Here is a 22,129-nt window from a genome sequence, read left to right on the forward strand (position 1 = left end):
AAAAAAAAAAAAAACTTCTTTCTTCATAGTATATCTAATAAATCAAAGTAAAATTTTTTACTACCAAACAATGTTTAAAAATTTTTTTGTGTACTCGTAAGTTATAAAAAGACAACCGCTAGCTGAAAATGATCTAATTATTGTCGGAAGGAGTCCTTTATAGAGACCTGCTGGTCCATAATTTTTAAGGGTATCTTTTAATGTTTCTACAAATGAATTATTTCCTTGTACTTGCATCCTACTTTTTATAACATCAAATGGAAATACTAGACACCAAAGTGTTACACCAGCCATAGAACCTGATAAAGCAGTATAAGCAATACCTATATCATCTTTAGATTGTCCTTCTTTTGTTATCATATATCTACAAGTTTCATAAGCACCAAAAAATGCAAAATAGCCAGGGACTTCGCGTGCCAAGGTTGGTGTTAGTCCAATAAAAAAGCCCTTAAAACCACTTTCTTTCCACACATCTTTACATACAGATAATGTTGTTCTAAAGTACAATTGTTTTAAAGTATAGTGTAAACAAATAATACCTTTTAATATTTGGTTTCATTTCTTTAGCAGCTTGTAATCGACACTTAACAAGTTCAGTAGGACATAATGCCATAGCGGCAAATACTGCTGCCAAAGCACCAGAACTAGCATTTTCAATAGGTGTTAAAGAACAAACATCCTGTTTATTTGTTATTTTTGCAACTATTTTTTGACAATAACCATATGCTGTAAATAATACAGCATTTTCTGATACATTAGCTACTAATGCAGGTACTGTACCAGCATATAATCCCCTAATTCCACTACTTTTATATGTATCCCTAAAACATTTTTTCCAATCAATGTACAATTTTGGAAATGTTTGCATTTTTACTTTAACTGTATCTAATGGTTGCCCCGAGTAAACATTAGCAATCCCACCTAAAAGATTTATTTTTTTGTATATTTGAAGAAAATTAAAAAAAAAGACAAACCCATCGTTCCGGCCATTAAATCTATTACTCCATCTTTAAAATGATTAATTTCTAACTCTTCAACAACCATACTTTTTTTTTTCTATAAAATTATTAAGAATAAGATAAAAATTTTATCAAAAAATAAAATAAATATGTATTAAAAGGAAAGGTTATTAAGGTAATGTAACCTTTAAATATTTAAAATGATAAAAAATCAAATTATAAAATCAAATTAAATGTATTTTTTTTTTAAAAAAAAAAAAAGAATGTAAATAAATATGATAGCTAGATATAAATATAAAAAAAAATCGAGAAAGAGATCAAAAAAATTTTAATTCACCATGTCCTTTGTTATTATTTCATATTTCATTTGTTGACGAAAAAATGGCATGTCATTTTGTGTAAATTCAAAATCTCTTCCACGTGATTGATATTCAGCAAACATACACGCAAAAACCCCACAGTCAAAACCGTTTTTCTGTTGTGGTACATCCTAAAAATATTAAAAAAGAAAATATATTAAGAATATGTATATATATGTATATCTCTTACCTGGGCATGAACAGCCGCCCATTCATCAAGATTTATGTCTATCTTTAATTTATCAGCTGCTTCATTTTTAATATAACTTTTTATAGCTTCTAATGCTGATACATTTTCTCTTCTCATTGAATCACAATAACGAATCTCTTTCTTTGGTATATTAATAATAGTCATACACCAATGTAGATTATCTAAATTTATCGGAACAAAAATATATTCCATTTGAAAGATGTCAACTTTTCGTGTCCATCTTCTAACCATTTTATATCCCCTCTGTGGATTAACAATATTAACAAAGAAAAACGTGTTAAAGGCAAAAACTTTTGGGTATTTTAAAGAATTTCTCGACCTTTCCATTATTAATTCTAAATAGAAGTTAATTATATTATCATTTAACCAGGTCTTATCATTTAAATGTTGAATGTCACTTTTAGTTATTGACATTGAAAATCCTTCTGATAACACATCATTGCTACCGGCACACTCAATTTTATTCAAGACATCATCTATATCCGCTGGCAATTTCTTATAATCAGAACCCGTAATTCTTAAATCTACGAAATTCTTCCTTGGAACAATTATATCATGGAAATTAAGAGTTTGTTCAAAATCAAAAACTTGGTTATCTACCTCTTTTTCTAGTGATTTTATTCTTTTACTATATTCAATCCTTTTTTCATCTTCAACAAAACTATAAACTCTTTTACGAGAACCAACAGATGATGTTTTTGGTGTTGATATTTGTGAATTTTCATCATACCCAAAACTATGTTCATAATGAGGTGAAATAACAATTACATCTTCATGTTTTGATGACTTAGGTCGAGTGGCTTTTTTGTTAGCTGATGAATATTCAAGAAGTCTCTTAACATCATTATCTAATGACTCCAATCTTTCTAATGCACGAGACCTGAGTGAAAAATTATCATATGAATCAAACTTTAAACGCCTATTTGTAGAAAGACTTGGTGATATTTCTTTTGAGGATATTGTTATTGTTTCAACTTCTGATGATGTTTCTTTTATAGAAATTGTTCTTCCACTTGTTTCTGATGCTACAATTGGAGATGACTCACCAGAAGAAATTGTAATTTCCTCAATATTTTTGGTTTCAGTTGATGGTACAATGTTATCATTTTTAAATTGATTTTTTGATTCCAAAGATTCGGTAAGAAGTTTGTTAAAAATAAATTTTGACTCTAAATCTATATTATTTTTGTTTTCATTTTTTCTATTCATAAGAGATCTAAGTAATGATCTCAATTTACTTCCTTTACTATTACTAAAATCATTTTGATTGCCATATAGTCTATGTGAGTTAGAAATTGTAATGTCTGTACTATACTTTTTTCTATTTAAAAAATTATTACTGCTTTTTTTATCACTCGACTTATCACTAAATAGAAACTTCCTTCCTAATTCTGCAAATACTAAAATAGAATAGTTATTAAAATATAGTTTAACCTACGTTGAAACATATTAAAGATTACTAACAATTTTTTCTTGAAATATATATATTTTTTTTTGTATTTGTTACAGCAGTAAAACTATTTTATTCATACGCAATTAGGTAAACTTTGTTCCAATTAATAGTTTCAGAAATTAAATCTTTGTTGTATGAGAATGAATTTCTATATATAAAAATAAGAAATAATAAAATTTTTATATTTAAAATAAACATAAATGTCTATTGTTATAGTTTTTTCTTATGTGTAATTAAAAAATTGCATTGTCAAATCTTGAGACGGCATAATAATATCGAATTTGGGAATATGTATAAGCAATAGGCGTGTCTATTTATAGGATAAAAATATTCTCGTGGTTATTTTTTACATCATGTTATTCACAGATATTGGTATTGTTAAAGTAAGTTAAAATTTTTGATAACAATAATATATATTTATATTTTAAGTTTCATAAAATATGCCTCCAACAAAGTAGATTTTCATCAAAAACTGAAATTCTTGGATCTGTTCATGTAACTTCTTCACATGTTATATTTACTAGTGAATCACGTAGAAAAGAAATGTGGGTTTCAACAGGTTTAATATCAACTATTGATAAAGAAGGTGAAACAGGTTCAAGATATAAAATTACAATAAAAACAAAACATTTTCTTACTATGGTATTTTTTGCTAATAAAGAAAAAGAATGTCAAGAATTGTATGATGCATTAGTACGTGCTTCTATAATAACAAATATTAGTGAAGTTTTTGCTTTTCGTAATAAAAAACCAGAAATAAATGAAAAAGTTAATAATATAGATAATATTATTAATTGGAAACGATTAGATTGGAAGCAAGAATTTCGTCGACAAAAGGTATCTAGTCAATGGAAAAGGAGTAATTTTAATCATGATTTTGAAAAATGTGATACCTATCCATGTGATTTATGGTTTCCATCAAAAGTGTCAATGCAAATTTTGATTGGTTCGTCAAAATATAGAGCAAGATCAAGATTACCTATTTTAACATATTTTAATAGTGAAAATAATGCATCAATATGTATATGTGCAAAATTTGTACAAGATTACTCTGCTTCATGTATAGAAGATGATGATTTAATAAAAGCTATCTGTGAAACAAATATTATTAAAAAACAATTATATATAATTGATATTCAAAATTATATTGTAAATAATATAAATAATAATATAGATAAAAATGAAGATGAAATAATAATTGAAATGGATGATAATTTTAAAGAAATTATTATTAAAAAAGAAGAGCCAGAGATAAAAACACATTATTTTGATATAAGTAATATTCATTGCATAAGAAATAGTTATATAAAATTAATACAAGCTACTCAATGTAATGGTTCACAATCTGAATATTTAAGTTTATTAGATGAATCTGAATGGCATAAACATATAAAATCAGTTTTAGATTGTAGTATATTTATTTTTGAATCAATTAAAAATGGTATTTCATGTCTTGTTCAATGTACTGATGGTTGGGATCGTGCAATTCAAACGACATCTTTAGCTGAATTAATGTTAGATCCATATTATAGAACATTAAAAGGATTTCAGATATTAGTAGAAAAAGATTGGCTTGGTTTTGGGCATAAATTTAGTGATCGTTGTGGTCATGTAACTTCTGTTAATCAAGAAATGAAAATGGAAGTTTCACCAATCTTTACTTTATTTTTAGATTGTGTACATCAAATAATGAAACAAAATCCAAGAGCATTTGAATTTAATGAAAGATGGTTAATTGAGATAAATGAATATGTTTATTCATGTGAATTTGGAACTTTTATTGGAAATTGTGAAAAGGATAGAAGTGATTTAAAGGTAGTAGAAACTACTCCTAGTGTCTGGAATTATTTTGATGAACACATTGATGATTATAAAAATCCTTTCTATGATAATTCTATTAGTGTAATAACAAATTTATCAACTCATCCTTCAGATTTAGATGTCTGGTCATTTCTTTATAATAGATATGATAGTGGAATCCTTCCACGAGAATCAATAGAAGAACTTGTTTCTTCTTTTAATAATCATATTAATGCTGCAAAATTATTAATAAAACCTTCTAAATATCAATCTATATTTAATGTTATTTCTTGTTCTGAACCTTCCTGTTTTCAAGAATTTAATTGTGTTCTTGATAAGCGTAATAATTGTAATTATTGTGGTTTAATTTATTGCAAAAAATGTTTAAAAACTAAAAATTCAATTAATATATGTTTATCATGTTCAAGAAAATTTAGTCAAATCCACCAACTTCAGATAGATATAGAAAAGTTAGGTATGTATATTGAAGAATAATTGATTTATATCATTAAAACATTTTTAAAAGTAAATATGTTTATCTTATCAAAAGTTTTGAATAGTATGTATGTGCATTTTACTTCAAAATACATTTCCAATGGTTTTTACATATTTTATATCAGATCCTAATTTTTCAAAACATTACAATACTTGGGATAAAAATCATATTGAAGTTCCAGAAAGATTATCATCTATTTTAAATAGTTTAAATAATTCTAGAGTAACAAATCATTTAACCATATTAGAACCCGTTGATGGAAAACTTGAAGATATCTATTTAAATCATCCAAAAGAATATGTAGATGAATTCAAAGATGTTTGTTCAAAAAGTGATGGAGAAATGATAAAATATTGTGAAAATCATGAAGATATTTATGTTAATAAAGATTCTTACACTTGTGCACTTCGTTCTGTTGGATGTTGTGTAAAACTTATGGAAACACTTTTACTAAATCGGTATGTTTTTTTTTGGCTTAATTTTATAGTCACTGACGTACTAATATTTTTTTGTTAAATTTGAATATAAAAAAAAATTTTATAAAAACTTTTTTTAAACTTTTTTTTTACCTTTTATCAATTATAAAAATTTTGTATTTACTATATATTTAAATAAATTATTTAAAACTTTTTAAATACTTTATCTATTTTAATTTTTATTCACCCAGTACATCAGTGACTCAAAAAGAGATCCGTTTTTTTAATATAATGAAATATATATTTTTTAGTGGTTCTACTGGTTTTGCTGGTGTTCGACCACCAGGACATCATGCATATAAAGATTATCCTAATGGCTTTTGTTTTTTTAATAATGCTGCTATTTGTGCAAAAAAAGCACTCAAACTTGGTATTAAAAAAGTGCTTATCATTGATTGGGATGTTCATGCTGGTCAGGGAACACAATTTTCAATTGAGGGTATTGATGGAATTTCATTAATTAGTATTCATCGTTATGAAAATGGATGTTTTTGGCCTAATTTAGAAGAGAGTGGTCTTGGATCATTAAAAAGTTCAAAAAATACAATAAATATTCCACTTAATCAAATTGGTTTAGGAGATTTTGAATATTTAACAGTTTTTAATAAAATAATTTTACCATACATTTGTGATTACAAACCTGAATTAATAATTGTATCTTGTGGATTTGATGCAGCTATTGGAGATCCAGAAGGAAAAATGAAAATTTCACCATATGGATATGGGTTACTTACAAGATTGTTAGCTTCTACTGGAATTAATTTATGTATGATTTTAGAGGGAGGATATTTTATTGAAAGCGTTAAAGAAAGTTGTTTAAAAGTAATAGAAAGTTTAGTTGAAAAAAAAGTTTTTAGTTATATTAGTAAAGAATCGCTTGAAAAAAACGATAAAAATTTTATGTATTATTTGTATGGTATAATGAAAAATATTTCCTTTAATAATAACATCATTACTGATATATTATTACTTTTGGAAAAATATCATAACATTAATGGAACAAAAATAACATTTGACATAAAAACAAATGATTACAAAGGAATTAGAAATGTTCCAAAACCATATGCTACAACAAATTTATATGATCCATATGATTATGAAACAGAACAAAAATTTTTAAATGAATTAAAAAATTCATTAATTATTGGGGAATTCAAATGTATTGGAGATGAAATTTTTGTAGATTTTAAAATAAATTGTATTTGTTTTACTGATAAATTAAAAATAGAGCATGTCATAAATATTAACTCAAAACAAGAAGCTGCTTTCATCATATATTGCTTAATTTTAGTTAACATTTGGAGATGGAATATACCTTGTAACATGATTGATTTTACCTATTGGATTCAGTCATTTCCTGAAAAACGTGAAATATGTGATAATGATTCTTTTTTAAAATCATTACACACTTTTTCATTGAAATATAATTTAGAAATCTTTTAATATTTTTTTTTGCTTACAATAAAAAAATTTTTTTTTAAAACAGTTTAACTTTTAAATTTAAATAAGATGGATACATTTATTTTATATAAAATACTATTTGTGTATGCATTTTACTAATCAATTCACTAAAAGATATAGAGTCAATTTTTGATTATATAATTATTCACCTTCATACTTATTATTCAAATTCCTTGATAAATATTTAAAAAAGAAAAACTAAACTATTTTACATATAAAACTATTACTTATGTACCATATTTATAAGTTTATAACGATAAATTTTTTTTTTTTTTATTTTTTTGGATTAAAATATCTAGTGACGATGAATTAAAAGATGATAATGTAACTACTATAATGTTTGTCAAATATATAAAAGTGATATATAAGATTTATTTGTTTGATTAATAAATTGAAATCTACTTAAAAATTATATTATATTTACTAAAATTTAGCTATTAAATTTTAGGTTATATTATAAAAGAATTTTTTTTTTTATTACTATTAAAATAATAAGGTTGTTTTATGAAATAAAGTAAACAGTTAAAGAATATATGTGTAGAAAATTTATTACATAATAGATAATTTTTTTTTACTATCATAGAATAAAGATAAATGTAACCTATTTAAATTTCAAAATTTTTTTATCTAACTTTATTAATATTTTCTAGCACTTATTTATTTAATTAATCTATAATATTGGATAAATAAAAATTATTAAATATAAAAAATTGACAATATTTATTTTAATTCAGTTCTTCTCAATTTTTTTTTATTTGTTAAATATTTTTATTTACATGTCCTATTAATCCATATTTTTATCTCTACATAGAAAAGAACATTAAAATATATGTATCATTTTGAAAGCTAGAATTGTCCCATAATAATATTTAGAACAAAAAAGTATAACTTTGTACTATATTTACTAGTTAGATTACAATAACTAAAATTTGATAAGTAATTAATACTTATTTATATTAAATTTAACATAATGTGTTAATGTTTTTTTTCTTGTTTTACTTATAGTAATATAATTATTGTACTGTAACAATTTTAATTTAAAATTCTAGATTTTGTTAAAAAAATTTTTTTTATTCTAGAATATTTAAAAGTTTGTTTCAATTTATCTTAATTATATATTTTTATTCAGTATTTTTTTTTCCTATATACCAAATAAATTATCTTTTTTTGTATCCAAATAAATACCATATAATTATATATGTTAAAACTTTAAAAGCATTATGACATTGAAGATTCAATGATAGTAAACATAGATGTATTATCCTTGTTTTGTGTATATTTAACTAGGTGTTAGTATAGAAAAAAAAATAATAAAAAGCTATTAAACAAGAAATATTCTTTTAAAATTTGTTAATATATGGTTAAATAGGTTGTTTTTAGTGTATCTTAATATTATCATCTTTTAAAAAGTTAAAAAAGACTATTTATTTCTTTTTTATTCAAACTTCTTTTTTCAATTAAAAGGTAGTGTTAGATAAATATTTTCTATGAATTTAATGTTGTGTAAATATAATTAAGCATATTTTAACAATGATTACCATGTCTAAAAATTTAACTTTGTTAGAGAAATAAACTAAACTACATATTTACTTTTTATGTATCATTATTGATGTATATATATATATATAAACTTATAATTTTATGAAGGATTAGCTTTTATTTATTAATTATATCATTTTTATTTATTTAGAGTTTAAGATAACAACTGATAATGTTTAGTTTTAATGTAATTTTTATTATTTTATGTTTAAATGTTAAACTAACTTTATTAATAATTTTAATGTTTTAAACTAAAAACATTTAAACTATTATATTATATATTTTCTTAATTATTTTCTTAATTATAATAAAGTTTACTTTTAATACATCTTTATCTTTGTGTAAAACTTTATCAATTATCTTTGGAAAAGAGTATATAAAGAAAGAAATTTAAAATTTTTATTAAAAATGAAAACATACAAAAATGATAGAAACTTTTATAAATTATATTTATTAATATATTTTTTTTTATATTATAGATAATTTTTATATATTATTTATTTTTATTACTAAAATGTTATTTGGAAAAAAAAATAAAGTTAAAGATCATAAAAAAGGAAAAAATAAAGTATTAAATGGTATATGTCGAAGTAAGCCTTTACTTGGTATTCCATTAAGTGAAGCTGTATATAGTAATAAAAGTCATGATGGAATTTTAGTACCAGTTATTGTAAGATTATGTATAGATTATGTAAATGAATATGGTCTTGATTCTGAAGGAATTTATAGGATTTCATGTCCAAAAACAAGATTAGATGAATTAGAAAAAATGGCAAATGAATATGGTTGGGTTAATTTTAAAGAGGTTAATGAAGCAGCTGGATTATTAAAAAGATTTTTACGACAATTACCAGAACATATTTTAACAGATCAATATTTTGATGAATTTGATAAAATTTCAGCTTGTATGTTTTAATTTTTTTTTTAATATATTATTATTATTATTAATTTTTAGTATGTACATGTGATTATAATCATCCATGTTCATGTAATACTGTGGAGATGCTTCGTAATTTATTACAAAAAATTCCCAGAGAAAATTATTACCTTTTAGCATATGTTTTTCTTCATGCTCAAAATGTTGTTTTAATGTCATCTAAAAATAAAATGAATGTACCAGCTTTGGGTGTTCTACTTCAAGCTATTTTAAATCTTCCCAGAAATACTGTTAGAATTTTTTTGTTGAATGCTTCAAATCTTTTGAATACTTCAAATATCAAAGTAAGTTTTTATTATGTTTATTATAAAATATAAAAAAAAAACAAGCAAATAATAAGTCGTCTATATAAATATTTTCAATTCTCTTTTTTTTAGGTTGATTATTTATTTGAAGATGTAATACTAAAAAAGTAAGTAGCATTGAATATGTATTTATTCATATTTTTTTTTATTCTTTTGACATTAATCTATTTGAATTGTGGAATCTCTTCTTCTATCATTACTATCATCAATTTCTCTTAAATTAACAGGATGATGTTGTGTTTTTGTAGTTGTATTAGGTGATACTGCTGGATGTATCTTTTGATTTTTTAAATCATTTCGTACTTTTTTTACTACAATAATACCTAATATAGCAACAGTAGCAACTGCAAATATTACAATAAGTAAACCTTGCCATGGTATAACACCTGAATTTGTATTTTGATTGTCCTTTATTATTGAATTTATATTATATATTGGTTTATCATCATCATCTTTTGTTATTGGTCTAGTTAATTCATCACTACTATTTCCAGTAACAATAGTTATCTAAAAAAAATATTTTATTAAAAATTTTATACTTTTTTTTTATACTTACATCTTCAATTTTAAATGGTTCTGTTGTTATTTTATCAATATTTTGTGTAGTTGTTTCTGGAGGTAATGTTGTAAAATCTTTTGAAGAATCATAATCTTCAAGTTTGTCAACCTCTAATTCCATTATTTTTTTATTTTCTAATTTATATGGTCTATTACATAATGTATTGTTTGATTGTTTAAGGAAAAATTCTACTTTGAATTTTATAGCTGTTTCATATTTTTTTTCAATAGCTTTTTTTAAATTTCTTATTTCTTTATCACATAACCATGGATTATTTGATAAATCAATATCAGTAAGTGCTTCCATTTTTTCAATTATTGAAGAGTCAAGTTTAGTTATTTTATTTCTATTTAAGTATAACTTTTTCAGAGAAAAATCTTGTTGAGAAAATGCTTCTTTATCTATTGTTTCAATTTTACAATTAGATAGATCAACGCTTTCTAAAGATGCTAATTCTGCAAAAATTTTACTATCTATATTTTTAATAGATGTTGATGAAGCATTAAATTTCTGTAACATTATTAACCCATTTAAAGAATCTGAATCTATTTTATTTAATAATTTGTTTTCTGCCAAATTTAATTCTTTTAAACTTTTACCTAATTTTTCAAAACTTGATTTGTTTAACATTTTTAATTCATTAAAAGATAAATCCAAAACTTTTAACTTTTCTAAACCACTCCACATATCAGATTTAAAGCTTTTTAAATAATTTCCTGCCAATGACAAGTGTGTTAAATTTTTTAATTCCTCAAATGCACCAGTTGAAACATTTTCTATTAAATTAACTCTTAAATCTAATATTCTTAAATTAGGTAAATTTTGAAATGTTGTTTTATTTATAGAATTTAAACTACAACCAGCTAAACTTAATTCCTCTAAATTTGTTAATTTTTTAAAAAATTTATCATTAATTGTTGACAGGCCATCTATAGCGGCAAAATCAATTGCTTTCAAATTTTCCATCTTTGAAATTTCATCCATTAAACTTTTACTTGCATGATTGTGATGACCAATTTTTAATGTTTCTAATCGTATTAAACTACTTAGTGAATCTTTATCCATTTCACTAATAAAATTTCCTGCTAAGTTAAGATATTCCAATGACATATAATTGTTAGAAAAATCTTCTTTTGAAATATTTGATATTTTATTATCAGATAATGAAAGTGATTTTAAGCCACTTAACTTTGAAATTGATGTAGGAATTTTTTCTAAATTACAATTTTCTATAAATATTGAATCTAAAACTTGAAGGTCATTAAATGCATCATTAAGATTTGTCTGTCCACGACAATTTGACATTTCAAATTCAACTAATTGAGGTGCCAATTTTGATAACATTCCATCTGATAAAATAAAATCAGAAACGTTAGCATTTCTTATAGATATCTAAAAAAAATACAATATAATAGTAGTTATAATTACTTACAGTTTCAACTGTGTTATTTGATGAATTGATGGCTTCAATTGTTTGTTTGAGATTATTAGAATTAGACCCAAAAAGGCAAATAATATCATATAATTCTCTTTCATTACGATTACAAAAACAAAAATTTTCAGTAACAGTTTTTGAATTTCCTTCATTTATAAGGACAAATTCACTAGTAGATAAACATCCTTGAATTGATGAAAAATGGGCTTTTTTTAAAAAAATAAATAATAGAAAAAATAAGCTAAACCACCTTCTCATTCTAGAATAACATTTAAAAAAATATTTAAATTGATAGTTAAAAAATTTATGTATATATAAATAAACATTAAAAAATTTTTTTAATTTATAAAATGTACTTATTTGAAAATAATTATATTTTAATATAATTAAATATCATGATAATAGACTTTAAAATCTTATAGATTAAAAAAAGAAATTTTCTTTTTTTAATTAAGAAAGATGTTATGCTCTTTTAAAAATTTTATTATCATTAATTAAATAATGATACAATAACTATTAGTCAATAAAAATCATTATACTTTATGACCTAATTTGTATTTTTAACATTTTACCAATTATATTTTAATTATTTAAGGAGATGATTCAGATATTATAGTAAGGTTTCAACTGAGATATTTAATAATACAATAGATTTAATAATGATGCGTTAATAGATTTAATATACAATTCAGGATATTTTGAAAATACTAGATAGATAATATTAAGTGAAATATAATATTAAAAACAAGACCGTTCACTGAAGTAGTAGGAACAATTTTATTGTGTATGAATTTCACCACTATAAATGACTATTTTACATAAACATTGACAATCTCATTTACCACATGATAATCAAATAATAATAAAAGAATTTTAAATAGTAAAAATTATTATATTCTAATAACACTATTTAACTTAAGATATAAATTGCCTATGGATGCACATATGATTAAAGAATGTATGCCTACAACTGAAGTTGATTTAAAAGATGAATTGAAGAAACAAGAAAGTTATCTTCATGATTTAAAGATTCAGGTTAGTTTCTTTAATATAATATAAATATCATTTCTAATTGTTTCAAAAATTAACATACATATTCTAGATGGCAGAGTTGAATGGTAAATTAAAAAGTGATGAAAAGAAAAGAAGAGAAAATGAAATTAAAGATGTACAAGGAAATATAGAAGCTATAAATAAACGAGTAAGTTTTATTATATATATTATATATGTTAAATCAAATAGTTAAAAATGTTATCTAGAAAAAATAGTTCGGAAAATAATAAAATAATAGATGATCAAAAAAATTCATTAAATAAAGAAATAAATAATTCATTGTATTTAAGTAAATGTGATAATGAAAGTTTAATTGTACTAGAAGAAAAATATTTAATTGAAATGAATACTAAATTTAAAAATGATTTAGCAGAAGAGAAAGAAAAAATTGCTAAACTTATTGTGGATCTTAATAATAAACTTCAAAAACTACAAATTTATGGCATTTTGTCATCAAATATTAAATTATTGACTGATGAAGAAAAAGAATACTGGAAAAATGAATGTGAAAAAGAAAATGAAAAAAGGAGAACATTATTGGCGGATATTCATAGTTTACGTGATGAATGTGCAATGTTACGGGCATCTATTGAACATTGCAATTTAGTTTCTAAAAATTATTTGCAAACACAAATTTAAATAAATGTAATTTATACACTTAAGTTATTTATAAATAGTATTTTATTAATCTAAAAAAAAGATTAAATGGCTAAAGTGAAAACAAACAATTTAAATAACTAGGATAAAGTAACAAAAGTATAATATTTTATATTAATGTCTTAAAAAACCTGTTTTAAGATCTTTACGCTATTAACAGCAATCGTAAATAATTAATTATAAAATTTGAATATGTGCATACAACTTTCGCTGGAGACATTTTTTTTTTCTACCTGATAAATAGAAATAGATCACAGAAAAAAAAAATTGCGGTTGAATTTACTTTTTTTGATAATTAGAATTGTTAATTTGAAAAAAAAAGTGTTTTGTAAATCAAAGATCTTTCAAAAAAAAAAATTTAGATTTATGATATAGTTGTTATTAAAATTATCTTACTACTATTTAAAATAAACTATTATATTTATTTAACAGTTTTTATTCTAATATTTGAAATAATAACTTAATTAACTATTGAAAAACTATTTTTTGATTTAACAGTTTGTAACATCTATTTGTATAGTTCCTTTTTACAACGTTCAGACATCATTTTTTGTGTTTGAGTTTCTATTACCTCTTCAACAGACTTTTCACGCTTGATAAGACGTATCTTAAAAAAATAAATATTTATTAGGGGTTTTAATATAAATTACAAAAAAAAGTATAAAAAAACTCACTCTATTAAGGATAGGTTTTAATTCATAATCAGGAGTATCTTTTTTAGACAAATTATTATACAAAACTTTGTTTTCATCTAAACATCTTTCAATTATATTATAACGTTGTTCCTGTAATTTTTTAAATTCACTCTCAATCTGAGAACAAATTGATTGAATATCCGTCTTTTTTGATGAAAATGATTTTGTTGGAATCTCACAGTTTAATCGAAAACTGACCTTGTCGTCATTTCTACGTAATTTTTCCAAAGCGCTCTAAAAATTATTTTTTGTATATTTAAATTTAAATATTTAAATTATTATTAGTCACCTCAAATGATTGAAAATCAAGGCAATTTACTGGAGTTGAATCCATATTATTCATCAAATAAATAAATGTCTATCCGTTCAAAATTTAAAAACAAAATGATATAAATTATTGTGGGGAAAATTACTGTGTATTGATAAGAATTTGGAAGCGATGTTCCAATATGTAGGTGTTAATGTCTGGCAATGGGAAAGGGATTCTCCTGATTACTTAATTTTATAATGTTTTAATAGAAATTGGTTAAAGATTTTATTGTTTTTATACTAGTGATTTTTATGGATAAAGTCCACTTTACTGTATACACTAATTGTAAGCATTTATTAGAAATAATTTGGATATTATCCAATTTTTACTATTAAAAACCTATATTTGATAAATTTCTATTTGTTATTATTATTAGTTTAAAAAAATTGATTTTTTTTTGATTATTTTTAATTATTGTCTTAATAAAAATATGATTTCTTAATCATACACAAATCTTTTTGACTTTTCTCTGCGTATCAATTAAGTTAACCATAATGAAAGATAGATTGGAGATCACCAAAAATTTTATTTGTAATTAAGGTAACATTTTTGAAATCCTATAAATTATTTTTATTGTTTAAAAACAAATCAATTTTCAGGTGCCGTTTTATGATAAAAATTTTAATTCCATTGTTTTCATAGTTAAATGCCTTTTTCTTGAAGACAAATTTTCTGGAATTTGGAAAATATTCTAAGTCAAAAAGATTATTTGAATTTAGTAAGCTTTACATATCAAATAATTTAGAATTAAAAAACTTAGAAAAGTTTATTTTAGATGTTTATATTAGCTTGTCCATTAGTATAAAATAAGTCCATTATTAATCTCATGTTTTATTGAAGTAACAGCAATAAAAAAATTAATAACATCATTAGCATTCTACATTTTAAAATAAGATCTGCAGACGGAAAAAAAATGTGTGTATCTAAAGATATTTAGTCACTTACTGATAGATACAATTTTCTAATTGAATTTTACACTATCTTTTTGCATGTCAAGATTGACGCATAACATTTCTAAAGTGACATTTTTCCAAATTCCAACATGACGCTGATTTTATGCATCTCTTACTGTGTATCAAATGAAATATTTAATAAATATTTTTATACATTCAAATTATACTATTTTTCTTTAAAACTTTTTTCTTCAAATGCATTTAAAATTGGCCATCATATAATATTTTTGCAATGGTAGATTTATGACTATCTGTATGTCGTTTCACATGTAAAATATAGATTTTCACCTATAACCAATCATTCAAAATATTTTTTTTAATGGAAGTATTTTGATAAATTTATGTTTTCTTTTTGTATTTTAGGTTGGTATTTTCAAACTGTGAGTTAATTCTTTCTAGGATTTCTGAGATTTTAATATATAGGTTATGTAAGTAGAAATATTTTAAATTTTTTTTATTGTGTTTTGAAATTATTATTTTATTGTTATGTATTTGATAATGTTACATTTTTATTTTTTTTAGATATTTAAATGGCTGATAAAGAAGATGGTTTATGTTTCTCTGAGAATGATGATTATGAACATATGGCTGCAGCATCACAAGATTCAGAATATGAGGAGAATTTAGATTTGGATGACATAGATTCTGTAATTGATAATGTTCAAAAGACTGATGAAGGAAGTGATGACGATGAAGGAGAGTATGATGGTTTATTAGGGCCTGATTTTAGTAAACTTCCACCTCATGCATGCAGGTAATTGAAAATATTTTATGTTTTTTTACTTTTCATAGATATTGTGGAATCCATAATGTAGATCAAGTTTTACAATGTTCAACTTGTGAAAAATGGTTTTGTAACGGAAAAGGAATAACAACTGGAGCTCATATATTACAACATATGATTCGTGCTCAACATAGAGAAATAAATTTTCATAAAGATGCAGAACTTGGTGATTCAGTACTTGAATGTTATCAATGTGGTATTAAAAATATATTTCTATTAGGTTTTGTACCAGCAAAGAATGATAATGTTATTGTTGTTCTTTGTCGTAATTGTAGCTCTATGGCAACAAAAAGTGCTAATTGGTGTGCTGATGAATGGCATTGTTTAATTGAAGAAAGATCACTATTACCATGGATTGCTAAAGTTCCTTCAGTAAAAGAACGTATGAAAGCCTTTCGTATAACAACTGCACAAATTAAAGCTTTGGAAGAATTATGGAGAGTAAACCCAAGTGCAGATATATCAGACTTACATAAACCTGGTTTAGATGAAGCTGTGGAACCAGTACAAAGGACGTATAAAGATGCTTATAATTACAGACGAATTCTTGCACCATTAATTCGTCTTGAAGCTGACTATGACAAGGCTGCTAAAGAAGCATTGAAACCAACTGTTTCTAATGTCAAATGGGATTATGCTAAGAATAAGAAAATATTGGCAACATTTCAAATTCAAGAATTACTTACATCTGGAATTAAATTAATGATTGGTGATGAATTAAAACTTAAGCATAATCAAACATTACTTGGAACAACATGGGAATGTCATGGGCATTTAATTAAAGTTCCAGATCACCATAGTGAAGATTTTGTTCTTGAATTTGATGAGTCTTTTCAATTACCATCTGCTAAAAGGATTATTTATACTGTTGAATTTATTTGGAATGCAACATCATATACTAGAATGTATAATGCACTTGATACACTAGCTCAAAAACCTAATTGTGTTTCTCCTTATATTTATGATAAATTAATGGGTCATCCAACAAGTGAAGTTCTTTTGAATGTCAAATTACCTAAATCTTTTAATGTTCCAGGACTACCTGATTTAAATCATTCACAAGTTAATGCAGTAAGACAAGCTTTACGTAAACAATTAACACTTATACAAGGTCCTCCAGGAACAGGTAAAACTGTTTGTTCTGCAAATTTAATTTATCATTTGGTACATCAAAGGAAGGGAAAAATTTTAGTTTGTGCTCCTTCAAATATTGCTGTTGATCAGTTAGCAGAAAAGTTACATCAAGCAAAATTAAAAGTTGTGAGGCTTTGTGCCAAAGGTAGAGAAGATGTTCAGTCACCAGTTGCTTTTCTTTCATTGCATAATCAATTGAAAACTTTGACACAGGATACAGATCTTCAAACATTATTAAAAATGAAAGAGGAAGGTGGTGGTTTATCGGCTGCTGATGAAAGTCGTTTGAAAGCTATTATTAAGGCAAAAGAAATTGTTTTACTTTCTAGAGCTGATGTTATTTGTTGTACTTGTGTATGTGCTGCTGATTCGAGAATTTCTTTCCTTAAATTTAAATCAGTTCTTATTGATGAATGTTCTCAAGCTACAGAACCAGAAATTATGGTATCAGTTGTAAGAGCTAGAAGTAAACTTATTCTTGTTGGGGATCATTGCCAATTAGGACCTGTTGTTATGTGTGAAAAGGCAAATGCAGCAGGATTTTCTCAAACATTATTTGAACGCCTTATGTTAAACGGAAATGTTCCAATTCGCCTTCAAGTACAATATAGAATGCATCCAGCTATGTCAGCATTCCCTAGTAATGTTTTTTATGAAGGTTCTCTTCAGAACGGTGTTACATCATCAGACCGTATACTTTCAAATCTTACTTTCCAATGGCCCGTACCAAATAAACCAATTATCTTTTGGCATACTGATGGTACTGAAGAATTATCTCCAACCGGTACTTCCTACCTTAATCGTGCTGAAGCTATCAATGTTGAATTACTTGCTACAATGTTTTTAAATTCTGGTGTTAAACCTGAACAAATTGGTATCATTACTCCATATGGTGGTCAGAGAGCTTATATTGTACAACATATGCATTCTTGTGGAACATTACACTATAAATTGTACAATGAAATTGAAGTTGCTAATGTTGATGCTTTTCAAGGAAGAGAAAAAGATTTAATAATTGTATCTTGTGTACGATCTAATGAAAATAATGGAATTGGTTTTCTTTCTGATCCTAGACGTTTAAATGTTGCTTTAACAAGATCGAAATATGGCTTAGTCATTATTGGAAATGCCAAAGTTCTATCTAAAAATATATTATGGAATCATTTGCTACTTAATTATCGTGAACAAGGTTGTTTTATGGATGGACATATAAATAATCTTAGACCATCACAAATTCCTTTACCAAAAGAAAGATCTTTAATAGAATTTTTTAAGAAACATACAAGATTTGTCTCACCAGCCTTATCTATGACAGAACCTGTCAAATTACAAACTGTCGATTTAACAAAAACTTATCCAACAGGAATGCAGAATCCAAATTCATTTATATTTCAAAATACTCACCCAAGTGGGGCATATCAACCTTTTACCTTTAGGCAACCGGTACTTGGTCAAGCAAATGGATTTCAAAATGCTATTCAACCTCAATATGAAAGTACTCGTCAAGGAGTTACCAAAAAAAATAAAAATAATTCTAGAAGTGGATCTAGTTACAATCAACGTGGAAACGATGTATTATCCCAGGAAATGGAATTTGGTACACTTCATAGTCAAGAAATGAGTCAAACATCTATATCATTTAGTAGGATGTCTGAATCACAGATGTCAGCTCCTTATGACATTGAACCAAATATGTCACAAATTGCTAAAGATTTGAATGGATTAATGTTATCAGAAGATTCAAAAATTTAATTTTGTGAGAAATTACTGGAAATAGGATTTTAGTTGGATTCATTACATGAAATACAAAAATATAGAGTAATGTAATAAAGTTTTTTTTGTCGGCGGATAACTAAAATAAAATGATGTTTTTATTTTTGGTGAAGCCGAAACAACTAAGACATTATACATATAGCCAATTTGAATTTTGGAACTTTACTTATCCTAAAGTCATTCTATATGAATATGGATATTGCGAAACTTATAATTGGTTTTTTTATAAGTTGCTGATGTTATAAAGAAATTGGGTACTATTCAGTTTTGGTCAACCCATTTCTTTATTATTTCCACGGTTTCAATGTCAATTTTTTAATTATTTACTCAGAATTTGCTAATTGTATTTGTAATGGATTTTTAATTTTTCAAATAAATTTTTGTTTATTTTTAATGTGTTAATAATTTTTTTAGTTTTTGAAGGAAAAAAAATTACCATAGATGAATTTTTGCAATAAGAATATTTTTCTTCAAGGAATTTTGAAAAATATATGGTATTTAAAAATTTGATTTTTGATATTTTTCTTTTAATGGGAAATTTTTTAATAAATGACTGATAGAAAAAAATATTAGTAACTTTTTTTTAAAATCAAGATACCAAAAATTATATTTTATTAGTTTGCAATATAAAGTAAATTTTGTCATCTTTACACATTATAACACAGTTTTAAAATTTCAACTTTTAAATATATACTATTGATAACATATAACTTTTTTGATTTGCAAAAAAAAAATTTTATTTATTTTATTTTAAAAAATTAACAAAAAAAAACTATTTTTCAGTAAACAATCATAGCAATTAAAAATACAAATAAAAATATAATAAATGTATTGTGATAACAGAGTGTATGTTATGTGTTTTTGTATCTTCTAAATAGATTGTAATCTTTATAAATATAATAAAATTACTTAAATTTAATGAAATTAAAAAATCTTAATGAATTATTTTAAAAAGTAGAACATAATAAAATATTATTTTTTAAAAATTTGATAAAGCTATTGATAACATAACAAGAAAAAAAATGTTTTTTGAATCTTAGAAATATTTTTTTAAAAATATAACATTTTCTTTTTTTTTTAACTAGTGTAGGGACGTGAATTATAGGTAAAAGGAGTTGATGGAAAAAAGTAATAATAAGACATTAGTATATGTATTAATCTTTCTGATACGTAGTAATGTTCAATCTATTGTTTAAATAATGATATTATATTTTTCCAATTTTTTATTAGTAATAATTAATTAATTATACAGATTTTGTATTATTATAAACAGGAATATTAATGATAAGATATTATAAATATCAGACAATAAAAAGATATTTCTAGAGTTATTTATAATATTTTCCTCATTAGTGTCATTTTTTTTGTTTGTAAAAAAATGTGAAATATTATATTCTCCTGTCTCAACATTTGTTGAATCATTTTTTATCTGTTTAAAGTCAAAAAAATTTACTGTGTTGTTGCAATTTATAGTCATTGAAAATATGTCGTCATATGATACTGATGTCGTTCCACCATTATTACAAATATCTATATATTCTTCAATTTTTGACTCAATTAAATTTGATGTTTTTTTATTTATAACATATAAATATTGCCTTAATTCTGAACTACATCCCATAAATATTCCATTTACATCATCAATATTAATTGTTAAAGTAACACAATGTTCACTATTACATAATGTTCCTACATTTCCAATATCTTCATCAGAATTAGATAAATATCCATTTACCAAATAATCACATTCTCCAATTATATTATTATCATACTCTATAATATTTGGAATTTGTGGTATATTATTAAGTATCATATTTATATCTGGATTACAGTTTTGATAAATATAAATAACATTTTCCATATAAAAGTCATATTTTTCTACACTTGAATATTCTGAACATGATCCTCCAAGATTTTGAAAAAATGTCTTAGGTAATGCATAATTTTGTTCCATTTCATATAAATAATTAAAATATTCAGATGGACAACCATAAAAAGTATTAGACAACGATACATGTTTCATAGTATCATTAAAATTAATTTGAATATGGGTACAATAACCTTCAGAACATATATATTCACCTTCATGATTATTTCTTTTACATTTAACATTCTCTGATGGTCCTGGTATTGGTGGTAAGTATGGAGCATTATTTTTTGTAATATAATTATGATTATAACTACATGCTAAATAAAAATAAAAATCACCACTTAAAATTTTTCCTTTTATAAAAATATTTTCATTTTCCTAAAAAAAAAAATAAATAACAAAAAATATTTTATACTAACATCACAAGAATCTTTTGCTTTTTCTATAAAATTTTTTGGCATTTCATTTATAAAATCTTTTCTATCATAAAGAAGATCATTTATTATATCAAATATTGTATTACTACATCCTTGTACTTGTCCAATCATCAAATCAGGTATATCTACTTGCAAATAGGCACATTTTTCTCCAATATTACAAGTTTCAATTTCAGCAGTTCGTAGAAATTCAACACCTAACATTACATAATTAGCTAAATATTGACATTCAACTCCATATGTTTTAGAAAAATCAAAAGTTGGATAATTATATAAGGAATAAACATAAGAAAATATAAAAAATAATATAAAATAAGTTTTCATTTTATATAATAACAATTGTTGCTCTGGAATAGTTATTTTTTTTTATTGGCATTTAACTTAATGAATAAAGGCTATTTGTTTTTCATTAAATATAAAAAATTGTTTATAAGATTACTTAAAATAATGTAAATAATAATCTGAAAGTTTGT

General features: G+C 23.8%; 8 protein-coding genes across 8 annotated transcripts; 4 read left to right on the forward strand and 4 right to left on the reverse strand.

The window, feature by feature from the left end:
* Positions 1-60: 60 nt before the first annotated feature.
* On the reverse strand, positions 61-2,977 carry SRAE_2000114500 (Peptidase C48, SUMO/Sentrin/Ubl1 family and Mitochondrial substrate/solute carrier repeat and Mitochondrial carrier domain-containing protein; the record flags this gene model as incomplete). Its single annotated transcript, XM_024652062.1, has 6 exons — positions 61-496; positions 540-921; positions 975-1,056; positions 1,297-1,449; positions 1,509-2,929; positions 2,968-2,977. The coding sequence occupies 6 exons, from the start codon at positions 2,975-2,977 to the stop codon at positions 61-63; spliced, it is 2,484 nt and encodes an 827-aa protein (XP_024505677.1).
* Positions 2,978-3,335: 358 nt separating this feature from the next.
* On the forward strand, positions 3,336-7,197 carry SRAE_2000114600 (BcDNA.GH04637; the record flags this gene model as incomplete). The annotated part of the gene is made up of 4 exons (XM_024652064.1): positions 3,336-3,365; positions 3,412-5,257; positions 5,403-5,736; positions 6,006-7,197. The coding sequence occupies 4 exons, from the start codon at positions 3,336-3,338 to the stop codon at positions 7,195-7,197; spliced, it is 3,402 nt and encodes a 1,133-aa protein (XP_024505678.1).
* A 2,139-nt stretch (positions 7,198-9,336) lies between these two features.
* SRAE_2000114700 (RalA-binding protein 1) lies at positions 9,337-10,107 on the forward strand (the record flags this gene model as incomplete). Its single annotated transcript, XM_024652065.1, has 5 exons — positions 9,337-9,344; positions 9,388-9,659; positions 9,710-9,763; positions 9,809-9,975; positions 10,069-10,107. The coding sequence occupies 5 exons, from the start codon at positions 9,337-9,339 to the stop codon at positions 10,105-10,107; spliced, it is 540 nt and encodes a 179-aa protein (XP_024505679.1).
* A 48-nt stretch (positions 10,108-10,155) lies between these two features.
* SRAE_2000114800 (Leucine-rich repeat and Leucine-rich repeat, typical subtype and Leucine rich repeat 4-containing protein) lies at positions 10,156-12,248 on the reverse strand (the record flags this gene model as incomplete). The annotated part of the gene is made up of 3 exons (XM_024652066.1): positions 10,156-10,503; positions 10,553-11,947; positions 11,988-12,248. 3 exons carry the CDS (start codon positions 12,246-12,248, stop codon positions 10,156-10,158), a joined length of 2,004 nt encoding a protein of 667 aa, XP_024505680.1.
* Positions 12,249-12,923: 675 nt separating this feature from the next.
* Positions 12,924-13,682, forward strand: SRAE_2000114900 (Hypothetical protein; the record flags this gene model as incomplete). Its single annotated transcript, XM_024652067.1, has 3 exons — positions 12,924-13,025; positions 13,093-13,191; positions 13,233-13,682. 3 exons carry the CDS (start codon positions 12,924-12,926, stop codon positions 13,680-13,682), a joined length of 651 nt encoding a protein of 216 aa, XP_024505681.1.
* Positions 13,683-14,208: 526 nt separating this feature from the next.
* On the reverse strand, positions 14,209-14,738 carry SRAE_2000115000 (Caffeine-induced death protein 2 family-containing protein; the record flags this gene model as incomplete). Its single annotated transcript, XM_024652068.1, has 3 exons — positions 14,209-14,307; positions 14,375-14,629; positions 14,685-14,738. The coding sequence occupies 3 exons, from the start codon at positions 14,736-14,738 to the stop codon at positions 14,209-14,211; spliced, it is 408 nt and encodes a 135-aa protein (XP_024505682.1).
* Positions 14,739-16,242: 1,504 nt separating this feature from the next.
* On the forward strand, positions 16,243-19,328 carry SRAE_2000115100 (Regulator of nonsense transcripts 1; the record flags this gene model as incomplete). The annotated part of the gene is made up of 2 exons (XM_024652069.1): positions 16,243-16,412; positions 16,451-19,328. 2 exons carry the CDS (start codon positions 16,243-16,245, stop codon positions 19,326-19,328), a joined length of 3,048 nt encoding a protein of 1,015 aa, XP_024505683.1.
* Positions 19,329-20,589: 1,261 nt separating this feature from the next.
* Positions 20,590-21,860, reverse strand: SRAE_2000115200 (Hypothetical protein; the record flags this gene model as incomplete). The annotated part of the gene is made up of 2 exons (XM_024652070.1): positions 20,590-21,597; positions 21,639-21,860. 2 exons carry the CDS (start codon positions 21,858-21,860, stop codon positions 20,590-20,592), a joined length of 1,230 nt encoding a protein of 409 aa, XP_024505684.1.
* Positions 21,861-22,129: the final 269 nt, after the last annotated feature.

The sequence above is a fragment of the Strongyloides ratti genome (assembly GCF_001040885.1).
Source record: "Strongyloides ratti genome assembly S_ratti_ED321, chromosome : 2".
NCBI classification, from domain to species: Eukaryota; Metazoa; Nematoda; class Chromadorea; order Rhabditida; family Strongyloididae; genus Strongyloides; species Strongyloides ratti.